General features: G+C 36.7%; 1 protein-coding gene across 4 annotated transcripts in view; it reads right to left on the bottom strand.

Moving 5' to 3' along the window:
• The window catches only part of DPYD (dihydropyrimidine dehydrogenase), a 962066-nt gene that overhangs the window by 719407 nt on the left and 219062 nt on the right, over positions 1 to 23597 (bottom strand). For 3 of the 4 annotated variants that reach the window (XM_008264835.4, XM_089337036.1, XM_089337037.1), the window contains exon 4: positions 15390 to 15477. In XM_008264835.4, coding sequence (XP_008263057.2) covers positions 15390 to 15477 — 88 coding nt within the window. Of the gene's footprint in view, positions 1 to 15389; positions 15494 to 23597 lie in introns of all 4 variants that reach the window. The other variant, XM_089337035.1, reaches the window with a different exon arrangement.

Genomic DNA, 23597 nt, shown 5'->3' with positions numbered 1-23597 from the left:
TGGAAACTTGCTAAGAATAATCCATTCACCTGGGAAAAAAAGATGATAAAAAAGATACCTTGATAAACATGCTTGGACAAATCATGGAGGTTCCTGACTACCAATCTAAGGTTTGGATACTTAAAAGAAGATTGACAATAGCAGTCCAGTTTAAAAGGACTGACGTTTAAGATGACTGAATACATAGTGTGGAATATCAGCAAGGGAATGCTAAGACAGAGGGTATAAAGTAGATTAAACAAAGACATCTAGCAAAAGAAAAGCAATGGTGTGTATCATAGAATATAGAAGCATACTTTTGAGCATGGGCTGAACCAACATTGAGCAATGATTCAGAAGTCACCTTTATAATGCTCCCCTCATAGAAAAACTACAAGGATATCTTACATTCTCCACTGTTTAGAGTTATGGACACTCACAGTCAAAGACATTTAGAAATGGAATAGCTCCTCAACTCTTCCAGTAGAGGATGACAAGATCAATATTAATTTTTGTCTAAGACAGCAAGTGGAGAGACTTCTTGAGTCCTCCTTCTACAGAAGAGGTTTGACTTCTATTCCATGAGCTCTTCAACCTTTTTTAAAGGATAGGAAATTTAAATTTAGAAGAGTCCTTTATAAACACCCTAGCAGTTTTCATTTAAAACAAACACACCACTTCAACTGCTTGCTTCAAGTGATTCAATCAGATACAAGCCCTGCAGTGTTCCATGGTGAGAAGGATGGGCAGAGCTATGTTAGGTGAGATATAAGATAAATATCACATCTATTGTGCAAAGTGTTATTTAATGTGTAGAGCATGAAGAACTTCACTCTTTATTTTCACAAAAATATTAAAGAAATTTTATTTAAAATGTGTGTTGTTTGTAAGTCAACACAGATATATACAAATCAAATGCTTACCAGCCTTTTAATTCAACCATGTTTTGTGGGTGTTGAATTTTCTATTAGTCTTTGGGGTTATTAAAGTATGTTCTTAGCCACTACATGTGCCATTTAGGTGAGTTATTTTAAAATAACTATAACTTTTATTCTTTGCATTTTAAAATTATAAAATAAAAATGAATTAGTGCCATTCCTCCACAATTTAGTGATTTTTTAAAGTCATTATGAAGAACTGACAAACCAGCTATCCTGTCATATGGTATAAGTAATTTAACAAATAGTCCTATCATATTCAGGCCTTCATATCACCACAAAATTATCAATACAGCTGGTGCATTTATTTTAAAGTGTTCTTCCTTCTTCCAATGACAGTTTTCACAGATGGAAGCATCCTTTTAAGATAAACTCCAATCTGTCGCATTTAAAAAATACTTGGGCTAAACTTCAATAAGTTTGCATGTGTGAGAAGGGTGAATTAACATTACTTACAGTTCTGGTCTGAGCTATCTAATGGAGAATGAATTGACATTAATTAAATAAAACATGACTCTGGTACAACATACAGAAAGTATAGGCACAAGAAACACTCTGATAAGCTGTCACCATCCCTCAATGAACAACTTTTGGGTCTTCATACATTTGGCAAAGGAAATATGAAAAACATTACAACAGAACAAAGAAATACCTGCCCTCAGAGTACACATATTCTTGTACAGGCAAATAAGAATAGGAGAAGTGGTGTGACTGGTTTTATTCAAGAAAGAAGTCCAAATTTGTATCTTATATACTCTCAAATTCAGGTACACTTTATACAGTATGATCAGATATTTAGAACTATGAATTTAGTTTGTCTCACTAATATCCAAATCTGTAAGACGATTAATAATCATTTCTATGAAAAATATTTATTTTCCTGATATTAATCTAGAAAACACACATGAACACACTCATGTGCACTGAGATAAACACACGCAGACTTTGGAGTCATAATCTCCTGTATCCTGCCCATATCATACACAGGCAATCCAACTGTTGAGAACTGTAGCAAATTTTAGCCTTTGTTTTATCACTTGAAAAACTGCAGATCAAAATTTCTTCTTTATTACATTTACATTATTTATTAAAAATGGGATAGATAAGAAGCCTAATCTATAATGCAGCAAACAGATTTAATAAACTGAACTTCCCACCCCATCCCATGCTACTCCTCCCATTAGGCTTTCTCTCTCTAGAAAGATTATTTTATTAATTCTACAGATTTTAAAGCATATTAAATAAAACTAACATTAGTAAGTAGATCATAAAGAGACTAAGAAAGAGGCAGCAATGTATAGGTAGAAAAACAATCATTTATATTCCCACCCATAAAAATGAAATGCCATAGAGGCATATAAATGGTGGCATGATTCTTTATATAACTTAGATAAGTGAAAACACATCAATTATGTTTCTCCTATCTGCTGTACCTTATACTCCTTTCTCTATTTTTCGGATGTGAAAACTTTATAATATTCTCCATGTGTTAATAAAAATAAATAAGTATCTATGTGTACCTGGATTTAATTAATTAGTCATTAAAATATGTGAGAGATCTTTTGGTAAGCTAGAAGAATCTTTCATTTACATCAAAATTCAACCTTTTCACACTTTATATCACTGTTCAAAGGACATTTCTTTTAAAAATCTTTATTTTCCAATTATAAACATATTGCCAGACACTCTTTGTATAATGGCATTTTAAATTGTTTCTTTATACCCACTGACGAAAGTTTCACATTTTTTAGACTTTTTTTATTTCACTAAGGTCAGAGATCTTGTCTAAGCTACACACCTTGCTTATGTGCAAGCAACAGAGTATATTACTAGAAAGTGGATTATGGATTCTCATATACAATTTGATATCAAAAACAAGTATTTCTAGAAAATGCAAAAGGAATGAAATGCTCATAGCTTTTGAATTACTAATTTAAAGTAAATAATGTGAATATATTTCATGAAAATGTAAATAATCACTTTATACAGCAATAAAAATAAAAAATACAACAGACTTTTAAAGAAATTTATAGTTTTTTAATTCTCAATGGGTTGATAAGAAGTGTTGAGAGAAACAACAGGATTCTAGATTATTTTATTTAGTGTATGCTGAAGCTTGTATATAATAATTTACTATAATTTATGAAGCAATTTAGTTCAAGGTGATAGGAACCATTTTACATATAAACACTAACACAGGTATAGAAATAAGGATGTTAGAGCTAGTGATAAGAGGCGCTAGGAGGGAATGGTAGAATTATTACAAGTGTAATTTATAGATAATAGGCAACTTGTAAACAAATGGAAATGCTTTAATTTGAGAAATTATTGAACGGTAAAGTAAGACTAATGTTGACAGAATCCTGCATTTATCTTACATTACAAATTCTGCAAGGTTTTTCTCTATTATTATAAATTTAATTTTTATGTAGCTTTTTCTTTTCAGCCAAATAAGTTATACATCTTTGTAACAATAATTACAATTAAGGCATTTTAAAACATACTACATATTAAATGTACATATTGTTTCTAGGAAAATCAAGTAGAAGTTGAGTATCTGGATATACTGTTGCACTCCTATGCTTTGCTTTTCCAAACAATTTTATATAAAGAACAAAACTGCATCATACATGGTACAGACAACTCAGCAAATAATCAATAATTATTCCATCTCGGATTTATTTATTTATTTATTTATTTATTATTTATTTTTTTGACAGGCAGAGTGGACAGTGAAGAGAGAGAGACAGAGAGAAAGGTCTTCCTTTGCCGTTGGTTCACTCTCCAATGGCCGCCGCGGCCAGTGCGCTGCGGCCGGCGCACCGCACTGATCCAATGGCAGGAGCCAGGTGCTTATCCTGGTCTCCCATGGGGTGCAGGGCCCAAGCACTTGGGCCATCCTCCACTGCACTCCCGGGCCACAGCAGAGAGCTGGCCTGGAAGAGGGGCAACCGGGACAGAATCCGGCACCCCGACCGGGACTAGAACCCGGTGTGCCCACGCCGCTAGGCGGAGGATTAGCCTAGTGAGCCGCAGCGCCGGCCCCATCTCGGATTTAATTTAAAATAGACTTGGTACAAACATTTGAAAACTCAGAGAAATATTATAGAGATTTTTTTGTCATTGTTGGTGTCTTTTTGGTTTGTTTCTGAAAACTTTGCTAATAAAATAGCATAAGATTTCAAATCAAATTTGTACACCTTCAATAGCAAATATTTAGAATAGCAAAATTATATATAGAAAGTGAAAAATAGATTAATCTCACCTCAAATAATGTAATCCCGAACAAAATTTAAAGCAACAAACTCAGTGACTGTTACTGAACATTACATATATACACACTCACACACACAAATGCGTGTCTATATATATATATAAATATATACACACATACACATTGTACATGCATATGTATATCACGTATATTTACTGGTATATACACACACAGACACATCAGGGGTCTTTAAAAATTTCATGAAAAATGCATATTAGAAGGCAACCATAGGGCCAGTGTTGTGGTGTACTGGGTTAAGTCACCACCTGGGATGCCAACAAGATACATGGGCGCCAATTCGAGATCCAGCTGCTCCACTTCTGGTCCAGCTCCCTGCTAAGGGACCTGGGAAAGCAGTGAAGGATAGCTCAAGTGCTTGGGTCCCTATACACATGTTGGACACTTGGAAGAAGCTCCTGGCTCCTGGCTTCAGGCTGGCCCAGCCCCACCCATTGCAACCATTTAGGGAGTGAATCAGCAGATGGAAGATAGCTCTTTCTCTTTCTTCCCCTTCCCTTCTTCTCTTCTCTTTTCTCTTCCTCCCCCCTCCATCTACCCCATAACAGTGTCTTTCACATAAATAAATCATTTTGAATGAAAAAGAAGGCAATCATGCATGGATTTCAAAAATATTTTGCACCAAATAAACTCATCTCTAAATTGCATTTTTCTGAGAACATTCTGAAGTATCCTCATACATACAATGGTGTTCATTGGGTGCAAATAGGTTTTTCAAGAGTCTCCATTCTAAGTACATACACAAACAATGGCTGTTTAATCATAAACTATATACACCATTATTTATACTACTGGTGCGATATTGTAATTTCATACCAATATAGTCTTTTATGCAATAAAAGACTACTTTGTGATATTTATTCTTTACTGGCAAGAATATAAGAAATGTCTTGACTGACAGAGTACTGTATTATTTACCAGTGTGTTATTACATTATGCAGTGCATACAAATAGATTTCTCATGTAAGTCTCCATTCTAACTACATTAATTTAAACTCAATACTACTTTTAAAGATTTATTTTATTTATTTGAAAGACACAGTTACAGAGAGAGGTAAAGCCAGAGAGACGGAGGTCTTCCATTCCGCTCGTTCACTCTCCAAATGACCACAAGGGGCAGAGCTGAGCTGATCCAAAGCCAGGAGCCAGGAGCTTCTTCCAGGTCTACCTTGCGGGTACAGGGGCCCAAGGACTTGGCCATGTTCCGCTGCTTTCCTAGGCCATAGTAGAGAGCTAGACCAGAATTAGAGCAGCCAGGACTCTAAAACTGGTGCCCATATGGGATGCTGGTGCTGCAGGCTGAGGCTTTAACCTGCTGCACCACAGCACCAGCCCCAACTCATTATTACTTTTAAAAAACGTAATTAGTATCAGCTATAATAATTTAATTTCTTCAATATATCAAATTAATTTTCAAGAAATTAAACTGGGACCGGTTTGGTAGCATAGTAGGTTTAGACGCTGCCTGCAATGCTGGCATCCCATGTAGGTGCTGGTTTAAGTCCAGGCTGCTACATTTCAAATCTGGCTTCCTGCTAACACACCTGGGAAAGGAGTGGAAGTTGGCTTAAGAACTTGGTCCCTTAACACCTATGTTGGAGGCACAGATGGAGTTCCAGGCTCCTCGTTTTGGCCTGGCCCAGCCCTGCCATTGCAGCTTTTGGTGAGTACATCGTCGGACGGAAATCTCTATGTCTCCCTCTCTCTAATTCAGCCTTTCAAATAAAATAGACAAATCTTAACAAAATTATATCTTTAAAAAAAACAATTTTTTTGACAGGTAGAGTTAGTGAGAGAGAGAGACAGAGAGAAAGGTCTTCCTTTTTCCGTTGGTCCACCCCCCAAGTGGCCGGTAAGGCCGGCGCGTTGAGGCCAGCACACTGCGCCAATCCAAAGCTAAGAGCCAGGTGCTTCCTCCTGGTCTCCCATGCGGGTGCAGGGCCCAAGGACCTGGGCCATCCTCCACTGCACTCTCGGGCCACAGCAGAGAGCTTGACTGGAAGAGGAGCAACCAGGAGAGAATCTGGCGCCTCAACAGGGACTAGAACCCGGGGTGCCGGCGCCGCAGGCAGAGGATTAGCCTAGTGAGCTGTGGCGCTGGCCCAAAATTTTTAATATCTACTAGATTATACTTTTATCCAACATTCAGTATGTTAATACCATTTATCTTATACTATCATGATATCAAATATGTTATTTATTTAATCCTTACTATTTTAATACTGATATATACTTTACTCATACACACAGAATGATGGGAGAAAGACAAAAGTACATTAGACAAGAATTCTAGAAAATTGAGTTACACTATTAAGCAACTGCATGGTCTGGAATAAGTCACTTAGCTGTTCACAGTTTCACATTATTTTCTATAGAATGAGATGGCTGGTTAAATTAAAAATCCCTTTTGGTTTATATTTTTTTACATTGATTTTTACTTACTAGTGTTAGAAAGCATCCTAGGCCGGTGCCATGGCTCAATAGGCTAATCCTCCACCTTGTGGCGCCGGCACACTGGATTCTATCCCGGTTGCCCCTCTTCCAGGCCAGCTCTCTGCTATGGCCCAGGAGTGCAGTGGAGGATGGCCCAAGTGCTTGGGCCCTGCACCTGCATGGGAGACCAGGAGAAGCACCTGGCTCCTGCCTTTGGATCAGCGTGATGCACTGGCCTCAGCAGCCATTGGAGGGTGAGCTAATGGAAAAAGGAAGACCTTTTTCTCTGTCTCTCGCACTGTCCACTCTGCCTGTCAAAAAAAAAAAAAAAAAAAAAGAAAGAAAGCATCCCGTTTCTTTATATAGATTTGTCTTTGTATTGAGAGTATTGAAAAGATATACAGGAGATATATAGGATAGCACATACTCACTCAGACCTACCTCCAATGGTGGAACTAGAAATGTGCCAGGGGATTTCAACTCAACCTTACCAAGGTGGCAGGTACCAACGCCAGCACACTTGATAAAGTGATAAGTATAAATACACATCTGATCAAAAAGGGTAAATGTCGAAGAGATTACACAAGTAAGACCAGTGTAAGCAAATAATGAAAGATAGAATCAAAAGGGAGAGAATGATCCTGCGGGGGAAGCAGGTCACACAGCAGACTCATAGAATGGCAAATGCCCAAAACAGCACTCCTGCCTCAGAATCAACCCTTGGGACATTCGGATCTGACTAAAAGGTCCATTAGAGTCTCACAGGCATGGAAAGCCATGACACGATGGCAAAAAACAATCTAAATGAAAGATCCTGGTGAACAAGACCCCAGCAGAAGGATCAGGCCATCAAAGAGAGAGGCGCCTTTCTCTGAAGGGAGGAAGGAACCTCCACTGTGATGCGGCCTTGACTAAACAAATTCAGAGTTGGTGAACTCAAGGGGCTTCCATAGCCTAGACAGCTCATAGCAAGAGTCTCGGGTGATTGCTGACATCATAAATAAGAGTACCAATTGTTAAATCAACAACGGGAATCACTGGGTTCATGCTCCCCACGTAGGATCTCTGTCCTTAATGTGTTTAACTATGAAACTCAAAAACAACACTACTAGTCGAACAATACCCTATACCTGGTTCGGTTGTGTGAGTGCAGCCTGTTGAAATCCCTGCTTAGTATATACTAAGTTGATCCTCAGTATATGAAGGTAATTGAAAATGAAACGTGATGAAGGGCAGGATGGGAGACGGAGTGGGAGAGGGGAGGGCCACGGGAGGGAGGGAGGTTGGAGGGGGAAGCCACAACAATACAAAAGTTGCATTTTATATTCTACTTAAAACTATTGGTTGAACTCTGTAATTAATACACAATTACTCTTAGGTGTTTAATAAATGCTATGACTAGTACTCAAATAGTATTTTACACTTTGTGTTTCTGTGTGGGAGCAAAATGTGGAAATCTTTACTTAATATATGCTAAATTGATCTTCTGTATATAAAGATAATTGAAAATTAATCTTGATGTGAAGGGGAAGGGGAGAGGGAGTGGGAGAGGGGAGCGTTGTGGGTGGGAGGGAAGTTACGGGGGGAGGAAGCTATTGTAATCCATAAGCTGTACTTTGGAAATTTATGCTCATTAAATAAAAAAAAAGAAAAGATTACAATACTAGTTTAATTTACATATATATACATATCGTATAATCATAATCAATGGTTAAATATTTTAAGCCAATTATTTAAATTAAAATCAATTATTTAAATTCAAAATAAAATTAATAATTTAAATAATTTTAACAATTTGTTAAAGATATTTGCAAATGCACTTAACTACATAAACAGACAACCACAAACAATATAGTGTTATTTATCTAATAAAACTGGTGTATGATATACAGTGAAAATACTTTCTCACATATATTGGTACTGCTTTTAAATATTTTATTGCTTGCACTTTGTAACATCAAATTGACTAACATTTGCTTTGAATTACAGAGACCTTGAAATCTAAACATTCTTCTGTGGAAGTCAACATGAAGAAAAGCATAGATCACTACACATTGTATTGACCGGGATTAAAAGTAAAAATATAACCTTTTAAAAACCCAAAAACATATATTGCAAAACAGAAATAAGGTCGATTTTACATAAGTATGAATGATTTAACAGATGGTATATCTTCCTTAGCACAATGCTTTATGATGCAACATCTTAAAAATAATATCCCCTTCTTTGTCTCAACACAAGTAAAGTTAGTATCCTACCAGTATCCAGATTGAGCATTAGAAATTTATACATCAAAATTAAAGAGTAGATTTTGGAAAATTGCATTAGTAGTTACCTAAACTGATAAATGTGTGCATATATTTGCATTAATCATTAAAAATTAGTGTTTTATTATCAGGTTAAATTAGTGGTCAATAATTATTCTTGTTGAATATGACCATAAGTAAGCATGTCCAACAACTGCAAATGACAGGCAGTAATTAGGAATTAAAAGAATCATCTTAAAAGGCTTTGCCAAACCTAGCGAACATCTACTTCCATTTGCAGGATTTCTGAGAATATAAGTTACAGGAAAAATTTGAATTCCATGCAATGTTTATATCTAATATAAAACTCTACCATAAAGTTAGTATTACATAAACCTGCATCACCAGAAACAGATTAAAATTAATCCGAGCTCCCTCTCTCCTGGAATCACGAAAATCCCTATCCTTTAGTTGGAGCTAGCAAAGTGTGAGGGTGCCGTTGAGGGCGGGGGAGGAACGTTCTTAGCAAACTCATGATAATCCACTCCTTCACTGAGTTTGTGGCTTTATTACCTAGAACCTAGATGACCCAAAGAAACAGAAAGGAAGGGATTCCCTTCAAGGTAACACCAATGTGTAACAGAAGCAAACGTAAAATCACTCATAGAATTCCCATGGATAAAGCTTCAAAGAAAATGAGCAGAATTGAAAAAAAAGGAAAAAAAAACTTGTTAAATATACAAAGTGATATGAGAGGAGCCAATGGACAGCACAGATGGCATAATTATACTTACAAAAATTTTGGACAGTGAAATTCTAAGGCATGAAAATAAGTACTCTTATTTAATAAATGATAAGCTTGAAGCAATGACTAAAAAGCCAGCAGATTAGGGGGAAAATTTACAGGCATGAAAGATAATTGTATGTTAAGCTATTTGAAAATGAAGTTATTAATAAATTTCAAAAGGAAATTATCTAGAATGTAATTCTCTCAAAGGAACAGTTAAAGCAGTTCGAAAAATAAGAGTTATAGGGACAAAGCAATAAAGTTTAACATATATTTAATAAGAATTCCACAAGAGAAAAGAGACTGACAATGAAAATTTCTCCAAACTAATGAAAGACATCAATCCACAGATTCAAAAATTCCAAACCAAACTAGTATAAATAAGCCAGAAACACAGACTTAGATAAACATTGTAAAAAAAATTGTTTAGTCACCTCTCAAAACTATGTTATCCTCACACATGCAATAATTAGACTTCCAGTCACTTTTCAACATCAGTGGAATATAACATTCATTGAAATGATACCTTCCATGATGTGAAAAAAAAACTGACTTCTGTGAATTCCATAGACAGTGAAAATATTTTGAAAAAATAAAAAAAACACAACAGTTTCAGAACCAAAAATTAGATGCGTTTGGCACTAACATTCAATTTCTACTTAAATGTAAAGTATTTGTTCTAAGTAGAGGCATACAACCTGCAGATTGAAATTCAAAGAAAACAGTAAAATGAAAAAAATGAGTAAATATGTGAGTAAAGCTAACAGAATATTAACTAAATAAAGCATTAGTAAAATTCCCTTTGAATTGTAAAGGGAAGATAATTATTACAAATAAAATATTACCTTAAAAGAAAGAAAAGAGGTAATTAGAGTTAAAATACCTTACTATTTGCCCAAACAGCCATTCATATTAACAGGCTGACTGATAAAAATCCACAATATAAACTCAAATATTGACAGATTGTCTGTACAGGAAATTAGTACAAGTGTTCAGAACTACTGATTTAAACAACATGGCATAGTCTAATGCAGGATAAGGGCTCATGTACCCTTTAGGGGCAGAACAGAGATAAGAGGACTTTAAAAAAAAAAAAAGTTTTTTCTCTTGAATATCACCTTGGGTGCAGATAAGTATGTTTTTATCAATGCTCGCAAAATGGATAGAGGTGCTCGCAAATTACATGGTTCTAATCAGCGCAGGTAAAGGAAAGATCCTGTATGCAAAAAGTAAATGTTATCACATCTTTTTGCTTTATATATCTAAAATATTTATGTTTTAAAAATGACTGTGTGATAAACTGTGGACTTCCTAACATATTTTCATCTATTTACTTCACTAGAGAAACAGAACCTGAGCAACCTTATACATGTTGATATTAGGTTCTAGGAAGAACAATTAATGTTTTTAAGGCAACGAATTGATATAACTAGAGTTACACTTTCAAAAATTGTTCTTGAAATGAATACTTTGGTACTAGAATTAAACATTTAGACACTGAAACTGGAAAGCAAATTCAAAAGGAAAATATACCAAAACAATTGATTACACTTCTGCTTTCTATTTTCTAACACTCAAGTGATATGGTATACATACACATACATATAAAGATATTCTCAATATTATAAATGTTATCAGGTATTTAGCCAAGCAGTTAAGATGCCCAAGTAGGCATCAAAGTGCCTGGGCCTGATTCCCAGCTTCCCAGCAATGAAGATACTGAGAGGCAACAGTAGAGGTTCAAATAACTGAGCTCCTGCTACCCATGTGGGTGACCTTGAATGAGTTTCTGGCTCTGGGCTTAGTCCTTGCATAGTGTCAGCCATTGTAGGTACTTAGGGAGTGAACTAGTAAATGGGAGTGCATTTTCTCTCCTCCCTCTCCCTCTCCCTCTCCCTCTCCCTCTCCCTCTCCCTCTCTTCCTCTCTCCCCCTGTCTCTTCCTCTCTCTCCCTCCCTACCTCCCTTCTCAATAGCTCTCAAATAAATATATTAATATTATTAATGATCTTGGCCAATAAGTTTTGTTGGTACAATTTTGTTATTCATTTTAGTTATTTTCAATAAGAGTCTCATAAAACAAGAGCCTTTCTCTAATGTGCAATTATAAATTTATTTATCTGTATAAAAAAGTCACACAAAACTAAGTACATAGATACTACAAAAATTGCAAATTGGTGGGAAAAAAATCAATGCTTTACAACTTAAAGAAATTGTTTTGAAAGAAAATTTATCCCTACTCTTTAAAGGATCACGAAATCAAGGAACAGTTTCAGGAACAGCCATTTTCTTCACTACTTACAGACTGACCTCATGTATTTTTTTTTTAAAGGAAAGCCATCAAGAAATACAACTCAGTATTCACAGTTTGAAGAATCTGCAACATGTACTTCCAATTGAGAGATACAATTGCAAACAACAGCCTGCACAAGCGAAACACGGAAAAACTGACTGAGGAAGTACAATAGAATTGAGTGTACTTTTCGAAACCAGAGCTGTAATCCAGTTTGTAAAAAAATAAAGAATGGAAGTATCAGCCTAACGCTGCTGAATCACAGAAGCCTAACACAATACAACACAAGGTGACATCCTTTTCTTAAAGAGCCACAAGGCTCATTGAGTCTGGCGATTCAATTACCCTCTCAACCTGGAAAGAAGTCGCCTCCTGTGTGGACGGCCACTGGCAGGGCAACATGGGATGGCCTACATAAACACAGCCTGTAAATACCTACAAAGCTGCAGCCTTCAAAGAACAAGAATCTTTGACCTTTCATGATTGCTACAGCAATTCTTCAACAAAAGATTACTTTTATATTTTCTAAAATGTCTAACACAGATTATGTTTCCAAGTACATATCTTCAAAATATGTATGCACAATGTTTCATTAGGTAGGAAAGAATATGGACAAACTGATTAAGTTGAAAGTTTTCCTAAAATAGAGAGGATGCTGGTTTCCCTAGGCCTTTTATGAACTTTTTGAATAATAGCAATAATAGCTTTTTGAATTTTATTTCCATAGTGCATGCAGGTCTTGAATAAATGGATTTGTGTCCTAATTAAAATCTAAAATTTAAATTAAAATTGAGCTTTAGACTATCTTGGGACCATCTGCCCAGCATGCATCTTTTAAGATCGCTCATAATAATTCCCATATCACAATGCTTGATTTCTGGACTGCTAATTTAGATACATGTGCTTTAACCAAAAACATTTTATATCTCAAAGATTGGACATTTTGCTTCACTCCTTGTTGAGATCATTATGAAAGAAGACACATTTCACATATAATTCATATAAGTTTTCACACTAAAACAAAGTTCCTGTGATGATGAATGTTTGGGATACCATGAAGTCAATAAATGACAGCCCTTCCAGAATTGATCTTCTGAATTACAAAACATACATAAACATCAATGACTTCCTCCTGCCTATAGGATTAAGTCCCAAGGGATGAGCATGGTTTCCATATTTTCACAATTTAATCGCAATCTAATCTTGACTCTAGTCCAGTCACCCTAATTTATTACACTTCCTCAAACCTGCCATGTACAAGCTCACATTGCTGCTTTCTCATCCTCTAGCACCACATGGATTGTGGTACTGACCACACCAAATAACAGTTATTAGCTAAGTTTTTTTTTTTTTAAATTCTCTGTTCTCTTGATTGTGAACTTTTTAATAAAAGATGTATTTATTTATTTATTTGAAAGGCAGAGTTACACAGAGAGAAACAAAGAAAAGAATGATCTGTTATCTGCTGGTTCACCCTCTAAATGGCTGCAGCAGCCAGGACTGGGCAGGCTAAAGCCAAGAGCCAAGAGCTTTATCCGAATCATCCACATGGGTTCAAGGGCCCAAACACTTATTCCCTCTTCCACTGCTTTCCCTGACACATTAGCAGAAGATGGAGCATCTAGAACACAAACGGGCATCCATATTGGATGTGGGCATTGCAACTTAATCCAGTATGCCACAATGCCAGACCCAGATTATGAACTTTTTAAATGCAAAGTTATAGCAAGGACCATGTCTTTCCCAGTGCCCAACACTGTATATATTTTACTATGTTATTAATAAATACAGCAACAAAAATACCAATCACTTCTAGAGGATTTACCATATTGAATGAATAGATAACGAATCCTATTTCAAGAAAATATCTGTCAAGTGATCATGATGTTGGACATTTTCATATACAAGCACTCATATTATTCAGTTTAAAACACAACTTTATAGGACACATGATATCTTTGCTTCATAAGTGAAAGTAACTAGGTAATTTTCCTTGGTTTCACAATTAAGTGATCAACCTAAAAAATTCAATCCATATTTCAAATCCTTATAAATGTGATCATACTGTTCATGACTCCATACCTATACCTAAGTATAGCTTTGATTTCTTTTAGAATCCTAAAGTAATACAAATGTATTATTTTTTCCTAAAATATTTCTTTTTTTCTTTTTTTTTTGTTTTTTGACAGGCAGAGTGGACAGTGAGAGAGACAGAGAGAAAGGTCTTCCTTTTGCAGTTGGTTCACCCTCCAATGGCCGCCACGGCTGGCACACCGCGCTGATCCGATGCAGGAGCCAGGTAGTTATCCTGGTCTCCCATGGGTTACAGGGCCCAAGTACTTGGGCCATCCTCCACTGAACTCCCGGGCCATAGCAGAGAGCTGGCCTGGAAGAGGGGCAACCGGGACAGAATTCGGTGCCCCGACCGGGACTAGAACCCGGTGTGCCAGTGCCGCAAGGCGGAGGATTAGCCACGTGAGCCGCGGCGCCAGCCAAATATTTGTTTTAAATAATTGACATATTCTAAAATAACAATTTTTAATCTATAAGAAACCTGGTTATTGAAGGAGTACTTACTGGATCTTTACAATATTTTAGAACACTGATGTCAAGCTTTGTAAAAAGAAAGAATCTCTACATGTTACCAAATGAGGACTTACTGGATCTTTACAACATTGCAGGCCACTAAAGTCAAACTTTGTAAAAGAAAGATTCCCTAAAAACCTGTGGGAGAGTTTCTTCAGCTTTTGCTCATTTGTTAAAATATAAGACACGTGGTCAAGAGTTGCTAATGTTCCTTTCACAAAAACAGTACATACTATTAATCATTCAATCAAATATTCACTTAGTAAGTGAAAACTGGGCTTAGCCATACATTGACTAAAAAACCTAAAGATCAAGTTTTCTTTTGTTCTACTGATACCTTTAACAGCTTCCTTTCTATTTTTTGGTTATTTTTGTTAAAATTCTAATAGGGTCTATGAATTACTTCAAATCTTAAACATTAATTAAAGGGAAAACTCCATTCCCTTGATGAATCTCAGTGTGCTAGACTTAATACTAATGCGTATTTTAAACAAAGATGTTTCACAAATTTTAAGTGTGCTTTGATAATCAGTGACAGTTCCTGTCTATAAACACTTAGCAAGCTTAAGCTAAAATATTCAATGTATTCAATATTTTGTATATAACAACCATGGGTTTCAAAGTAAACCTATTTTGAAATAAAACACGCTCATTTTCACAATAAGCAAATCACAAATTGGTACAGCTTAATTAATAAAATGTGCTCTATTTCCAAATGTCAACAGAAATCATATTTATAAGATAAGCTTTATATTTAAACCACAGGTAATAATAAATAGAGATCAAGATCAAATGCCATTATAAATTTTCATTCGCAGAGTTAAATCTGAATTTACCTTGTTTGCAATACTTGTGATGAATGATTTAATGTCTAGATTAGTTGGACAGCTCTTCTGACAGGGGGCATCTGCACATTTCAGGCATCTAGGAAATAAAACAACTGCATTTAAATAACATAAAGTAACTGAAATAATCTATGTATTTTTTAAATATCCATCCACAGTTGGTGTCTAGTAAGTATAAATAAATATTTAGGTTCAAATTTTTTTGTCTTATTTGAAAGACCAACAGACACACAAAAAGAGAGAGAGCTTTACTCCCCAAATGCCTGCCATAGCCAGGGCTGAAGCCTGGAGCTGTAACTCAATCCAGTTCTCTCCATGGATAGGAGGAACCCAATTACTTGAATCATGACCTGCAGTCTGCCAGGGTCTGCATTGACAGGAAGGTGGGGTAAGGTCCAGGGCTGGGAGTTGGAGTTGAACCATGTCGAGAAGTGGATGTCTCCAAAGATAGGCTAAATACCCATTCTTCTCTGAAATGCCTTTTAAGCAATGAAGTACACGCATGATATCCACATTCCATCTTTTGCAAATCTCTTGAGATGCACAACATAGAACAGTTCTGTGTAATAATTACCTCCACACCACCAAGAGTTAAACCAGATTCTAATGGGACCTCATCTTTTCAAGATCTATCATTTAATCGTTTACTCTATCAGCCTTGTTTTGATCCCTCACTACACTGACAACACTTAGAACAGGCAATCTTTTACAAAATCTATAAATATTGTAGAACACAATTATTACACAAATGAAAAAGTAAAGTCTTTTATTTAACTACTTTTACTATCCTTTTTCTTCCCCCATTCTTAGCTTTCACCTCCCCCCACTACCTCTTTGCCTCCCTCCATCCCTCCTTCCATTTTGCTGATGTCTTTCAACTTATCTACAATTCACCTTGCAACTGCTTGCGATTGCAGATGTTTCAAAGCACAGTCCCCATGTACCCTCTTCAGGGCCAAAGTCCTTATCCACCTGCCTTGCCTCAGCTGAACAGGACACGGCTCCTCTCTAGTGGAGCCTGTATCTGATTACAAATCAATGAGGGGTCCAAACTCTTGCCCTCTTTGGGGGAATCAGTCTGCAGAAATCCATTGAAGCCTTCATCATGACTGTCTGCCCAATCCCACTTGCCTCACCCTTCTGTGAATCTTTGCTTTCAAATAAGCATCCTGCACACTAACCTCATCTCAGAATATGTTCCCTGAAGAACTGAGCAGAGACACATTCAAACTTCACTGTGCTTAAGAACCAACTGCAGAGATTGCTAAATGTCAGAATGCACAGAGGAGTCCCTGGTGAGTCCAAGTTATTGCCTGGGAAGTGCATGTGGGGAGCCTCTGAGGTAATTCTGATAAACATATACGGTTGGAACGATATCACGAAAACCACTATTCTATAATTATTACTTCCAAACACCTTAAACTACTGGCGATAACTGTCCATTCTGAGTGCAATAACTCATGTGTGTCTCTGTTCATTTATTCATTGACTAACACTTAATAAGTCCCTGTCACATGGCTCACCCTCAGCGCTAAGTATATAAAAGTGATGGACAAAAGATGCTGCCCTCATGGAACTGGTAGTCAGGAGGATGCAGAAACAGTGCAGTGGTCAGGGCAGTCATCACGAGTCTGGGTGGAAAGCAGCATGCTAAGGAATCATACAGGAGGCTACAGCGTGAGGAGAGTCAGGGAATGATTCAGGGAAAGCCTTTGGGACTGGGAGGAACAATACTTAAATTTCGATTGAACAATGACTTGATGATAAGGAAGTAAATGACAGTGGGTTGAGAGCACAGAGTCACTCAAGAAAAAGACTCAAAAATACATACTGTATGTGCCAGGGCTTGGAAATAAAAGAACATGACTGGATAGGTGAACCAATGGGATCTGGTCTGACATAAAGCAAGAGTAGAGGTAGAAAGAAATAGGCTGGAGATATACAACTTAAGAAAATATGCCACTGTTACACGTATCAGAAGCCAGAATTCTCTAAGAATGTCACCCAGAAAGAATCCTACATTGCTCAATGACAAAGGTGACTAGAGAGCTCATTTTCTTTCTACTTCCATGTGTAAAGACCTTGGCTCATTTCCTTCAAGTAAACAATACCATTCTCCTTGTCATTCTTTTGTGAGAGAGTCCTCTTCATTGTCTGAGCCAATTTCTCAGTACCTAATTAATATCTTGTTTTTAAATCTGATCTCTTTTCTCTAGTTTGTGCACTTAGCCTTCCTTTTAAATTAAATTTTACACAATGAGTACTGAAGGCTTTTCATAATCAATTGTCCTCTCTGAAATGTAGTCATTAAACCTCTCCCCTATCATTTCTCTAAATGCCATTGTGTGATTCACATCTATCATTTAGTTGAGTTCCTTTCTGCTCAAACTTAGGTTTTTTTTCCCCTAAAACACTGAGTTCACAAAAAATTTCTTTAAAGCATGATCCCCAGCATGTACTGTAAAACAATGCAAAGAAAAAAAGCATAATGCATGGTCCAATTGGTCCTGTTGTTGAAAGGAGTTGATACTTATATGTGCTGCTGTCATATGGATAAATATATGGAGCATTAGTATCAGTTTGAAAGCAATTCCTATTATGTAGTAACAGAAAATCGTTAAAAATATGGCAAATAATGTGACTTCTTTTTTTCATTTATAAAAGCAAGTAATTTCATCAGTTTTAAAATATGTACTATTATACCAGATTACATATGTGGCATAGCATATAGATTCTGCTAACCCTTAATGAAGTCATAAGTTTTCTGTTTTTCTTTAAACCCCAGCTTGAATAATAAGGCAATTAAAAATAAAGTAATGTCAGTAGGTATCAATGAACCGAATTAATGTGCAGTGAATTTTTCTGTTCTTCCAGGGAAATCTTAAATTCAACATAAACAGATTCACTTAACAGCATTGGCAATGTAAGGATTTTTAGTTGTAGTTATTAAGCCTCTTTACCAAATAATTCTCCTTTTATTATTGAGCTAGTTCACAAATAACAGCTGTTGGAAATGTCAGATGTTAATGAGGCAGGGCAATGCAAACCTGAATTGTAGCATTCTTTTTTCTTTGGTGCTATGAATATGCCAGAATGGGCAGACTCTGATAATAATACCATCTTGCAATTCTCTAAGCGCTCTGCAGACTAAAGTGCATCAGGCTGCCATTAATCCCACTTATCACTCTGACAGCTCAGTAATTACACTACTGCTATAGCCAGGTAGTCCTAATAAAATATCAACCACTGCACTGGAATGTATACTGGTGAGATGTTTTATTAAACTTGGGGGGGTTTGATCATCAAGTGACATTATTGTTGACCTATTTTTCTATTTGACAATAAATTATCCTTTGACCACGCCATAATAGATATTACAGAATGCATTTACTGTACCAAATCAGAAAGGTACTGCATTACAATGATGTAGGCAAATGGTGTAAATAAAATAGCAAAAATGCATGTCAGAATGTTATTACCTAAATTGCTTTAAATGATTGATACCATGAAAAATCACAGACACAGTACATAGGGAATATGTCAACAATTATTGTAAACCACAGTTCTACACAAATTTTCCTTAGAAGTAACATTTAAATTATACCTGTTTTTATCTTCAGTCATTTAATTCCCCTTTTACTTTTCAAAGCTATCCTGTTGTAATGCAGATTATTTTTAAATGCAATGTAACAGACAAAAGTTAATTCAGATAAACAATCATGTGATGTTTTTAATCCTCAAATAATTACATTTACACTAAGGAGTATATTAGATTATTTTTAAAGCAATGAACCAGATTTTTTTACTTATGATAAACTTTTTTCATTTCCATATTTAATAGAGAGGGTATAATAGATTTCATTAAAACCAAAATATTGAATCCTTAATAAATGTTAATCTTCCATGATTCAACACGACAATAAAATACACTACAATATGTAGACTTCTGTACTGTTACTTATGGAACAAAAACTATTAAAGATATATCTACCCAGGATATTTCTCTAGAAACATTATTCCTCATCCCAAACATCATGAGGCTGGACAGTTTTACCCCATGGTATAAAATCAAAACATATTATCTTGAGGAATGAAATAAGTGGCATTTCATTCTTCACACATCTGAGAACAGACGTCTGCCTCTTTTATTGGTAAGCATCTGCAGCAGTTTGATTTGTATCCCATATTTGTTAAAGAATTTTCTAATCCATGAGCTTAAATGATTCAGTTAATTTCTTTTATCAGTTCATACACACATACTCACACACACCCCTACCTGAAAATCTTAAAACTCACTTTATATTTTCTTTGTTTAGCTAGACTGGTTTAATCAACTCAGCACTGTTTCATCAGTCTATGTATAATCCACGTTAATTTATATATAATGACATTGGCAACTTAGTATTTATATTATTTCCTAATATTGACATTGCATTTAGGTTTTTGATGTTATATAATATTTGGAAAGTCTAACTAGTTGACATGTAGCAAGTGGGTACAGGACCTAGCTTTCCTGCCATTCAAGGGCCAGTATAGGCAAATACATTGCTTACTATCCACTCACAAACAAGAAATACTCCTATTGAAAACTGTGAAAATGTGAGATCAGGTTAAATGTATAGTAGGAATCCAGAAATGGAGGTTCAAAGTGTCACATATGTGTCTGAGTTTAGCAGTTTTCATCCCTTTCACCCAGACCTGGCATATTAAAAGAATCCAAGAAACACAGCAGATATCTTTGAAACATGATGGGACTAAGCCATGTTCTTATCCATTCAACAGAGCATTCAAAAGCGATCCTCAGCTTCCAATAATTCTCTGGCAATTCACACATCTTTATTTATTCAATATTCTGTTTTTTTTATTTGACAGAGTTATAGACAGTGAGAGACAGAGAGAAAGGTCTTCGTTCTGTTGGTTCACTCCCCTAATGACCACTATGGCTGGCACTGCACCAATCTGAAGACAGGAGCCAGGTGCTTCCTCCCAGTCTCCCATGCAGGTGCAGGGGCCCAAGCACTTGGGCCATCCTCCACTGCCCTCCTGGGCCACAGCAGAGAGCTGGACTGGAAGAGGAACAACCAGGACTAGAATCCAGGGTGCCGGTGCCACAGGTGGAGGATTAGCCAAGTGAGCCACAGCGCCAGCCCTCAATATTGTATTAACAACCGTCCTATATACCTTCTGACTATGCTTATCTGATCACACTTCAGGTTCATACTGGCTAAGGGGTATTTGGAAGTAACTTTGAATATTCTTTTTTTTTTTTTTTTTTTGACAGGCAGAGTGGACAGTGAGAGAGAGAGAGACAGAGAGAAAGGTCTTCCTTTTGCCGTTGGTTCACCCTCCAATGGCCGCCACGGTCGGCGTGCTGAGGCTGGCGCACTGCGCTGATCAGATGGCAGGAGCCAGGTGCTTCTCCTGGTCTCCCATGGGGTGCAGGGCCCAAGCACTTGGGCCATCCTCCACTGCACTCCCGGGCCACAGCAGAGTGCTGGCCTGGAAGAGGGGCAACCGGGACAGAATCTGGCGCCCCGACCAGGACTAGAACTCGGTGTGCCAGTGCCGCAAGGCGGAGGATTAGCCTAGTGAGCTGCGGCGCCAGCCTTGAATATTCTTTACTGTGCATCATGGCCAAGCTTCTACATTCTGCTTAGCTGGAAGCTACAAGAGAATCATTAAAAGTAATCAAATTTTTAAATTTTTAGCATTTTCCCTTGTTAACCACACCTAATGTCATGTTTTAAAGCTTATAATATTTATTTGTATGTGCAAGTCAATACCAAACATAATTCTTAAATAGAGCTATTTATCTACTAGAAATTTTCACTTGCATGTGGATATTTCAGAATGATTCAAGAGCTGAAAATTGGAACAGTACACAATTCATACAACTTATTCTCAAAATAATTTGTTGGATGATGATGATGATGTCTGGAAGTAAAACATTGTTGAGGAGTTTCCTACCAATATCCTGCAGTCTGTATCAGAGAATTAATTGTTGGTCTCATCAAATACCAACAGCTTAAAAATGCAAAGTTTATGCTTTTTCTATATTTTAAATTAAATGAAAGAACTTTCGTTAAATTCAATGTTCATTTCTTATCTTCTCATAAAACAGATACTTAAAAATCAATAAAACAAATTTTGTCTCCACTGCATATGAAAGCACCAAGGCTCCAGTGGTTCCCAGAAGCCTAGAAAGACAGTAGCCAAACAGCTGAGGAAACTACTAGAACACATTTAGCATCTCCACTCAGAACAATTTCGTTCACGAAGGCACCCACGTAATAGTTGCTAAAAATGTTATTTCTTCGAGAGTCAAGGAAAGAGAGCAACAGGCAGATAGAGTTCTTATCTGTGGCTTTATTCTGAAAATGTCCACAAGAGCTGTGGGTTTCAAAGTCAGAAGCCAGGAACTTAATCTGAGACTCCCACGTGGGTGATGGATACTGAACAATTCGAGCCATCACCTGTTGTCTCCCAAGTTCTATACTGGCAGGAAGCAACAATCAGAAGCAGAGCTGGGAACTGAACCCAAGCACTTCAACCTGGGATGCAGGCAGCTCACCTGGCATCTCAAGCACCAGATCAAATGCACTTCCCAGGTAACAATTTGAAAAGGTGGTGTTTTGCTGACCCCATCTCTTGGTGACATCAGTGCATCTTCACCATAATATACAAAGATTGAAAAAAAAGGGCACTTTAGAAGTCACTACTAGAAATAGACTACAATATTATTACTCCAGGAGTCCAATTTTAGTTTAAGAGCAAAAAGTAAAAGATGGTCTTGATGGCTATTAAATATGCTACAAAAACTCTGACAATATAAGAAATGAAAAAATATGGCTGGCGCCGCGGCTCAATAGGCTAATCTTCCACCTTGCGGCACCGGCACACTGGGTTCTAGTCCCGGTCGGGGCGCCAGATTCTTTCCCGGTTGCCCCTCTTCCAGGCCAGCTCTCTGCTGTGGCCAGGGAAGGCAGTGGAGGATGGCCCAAGTGCTTGGGCCCTGCACCTGCATGGGAGACCAGGAGAAGCACCTGGCTCCTGCCTTCAGATCAGCACGGCGGCCATTGGAGGGTGAACCAACGGCAAAGGAAGACCTTTCTCTCTGTCTCTCTCTCTCACTGTCCACTCTGCCTGTCAAAAAAAAGAAAAGAAAAAATAATAATGTATATATTGTTTTCTTATAATTAAAGTATCTCCATAAAAATCTTATGTGTACAGGAGTGAAACAAGAAAAATGTGATTGAATCAATGCACACTGATAAAGGCAGGAAGATTTATTGAGAGAAAAGGCACACACATTATGAACATGTGTACCCAGAGAAATATGAGAAATCTGGTATTGAAAGATAACAAAAGCCACACAAAGAAAGCAGGGTTAGTCCTTAAAGTTTCCTAAACTGGGGCTCTATGACAATAGAAATATAAGTACAATAAGTCTTACATACCAAATGCCAAATGAATGGTCATAAAAATTATCCTAAAAATTTTGGGGATGAATTGAGATCCCTGTAGAATGAAGCAGTGAAGGAAAAGTATCCCTATATCTAACTTCTGTTAGATACTTAAAATTGCACAAGATAATGACTTATAAACTGAACTGCTAAATTATTACATTGTAGCAATTTGAACTAAATGTTAAGTATTTACCAGTGTTTTACATATCAATAATGCAGAAAAATGAAAAGTCAATGAATATAAAAAATAAACATTTACAAAATGGTTTTCTGCCCCGTAGACAACTAGGAGCTGAAATAGCAGATGAAATTTGATTCCGGACACCTGCAGCTACAATAAGAGATATGATTTACTCAAGACATCCAGAGAATACCAGGGATTAAAGCTCTTCTTTTATGCCCTAGAGCAGTGGTCTTGCTGGTAACAATATCCTATGAAGTCATTCTTCATCCACCTTAAAGATGGAGGGGATTGAGAGTATTTAAAGGATTGAGCAAGATGTCTAGATTCAAGAGAAAGATAAGAATCTCTTCTGTCTTGCAGTAATGAAATAACTAGTGGTGAGCCATGTACTTAGGGTCATGTTCTTTATAAGATTTGCCAGCCTAAGCACATTAGGTCACACATAGCATATACGTTTGATATATGAGTGTTCATGTACTCAGACTTATGTGTAGGCTAATATGAATTGAACATTCAGATATGCTTACTCATTCAAAGCCTTTAAATGTC

Source organism: Oryctolagus cuniculus, chromosome 7, assembly GCF_051225735.1.
Source record: "Oryctolagus cuniculus isolate XC-2025 breed Fujian yellow rabbit chromosome 7, ASM5122573v1, whole genome shotgun sequence".
NCBI classification, from domain to species: Eukaryota; Metazoa; Chordata; class Mammalia; order Lagomorpha; family Leporidae; genus Oryctolagus; species Oryctolagus cuniculus.
This window is presented reverse-complemented; position numbering and strand designations above follow the sequence as displayed.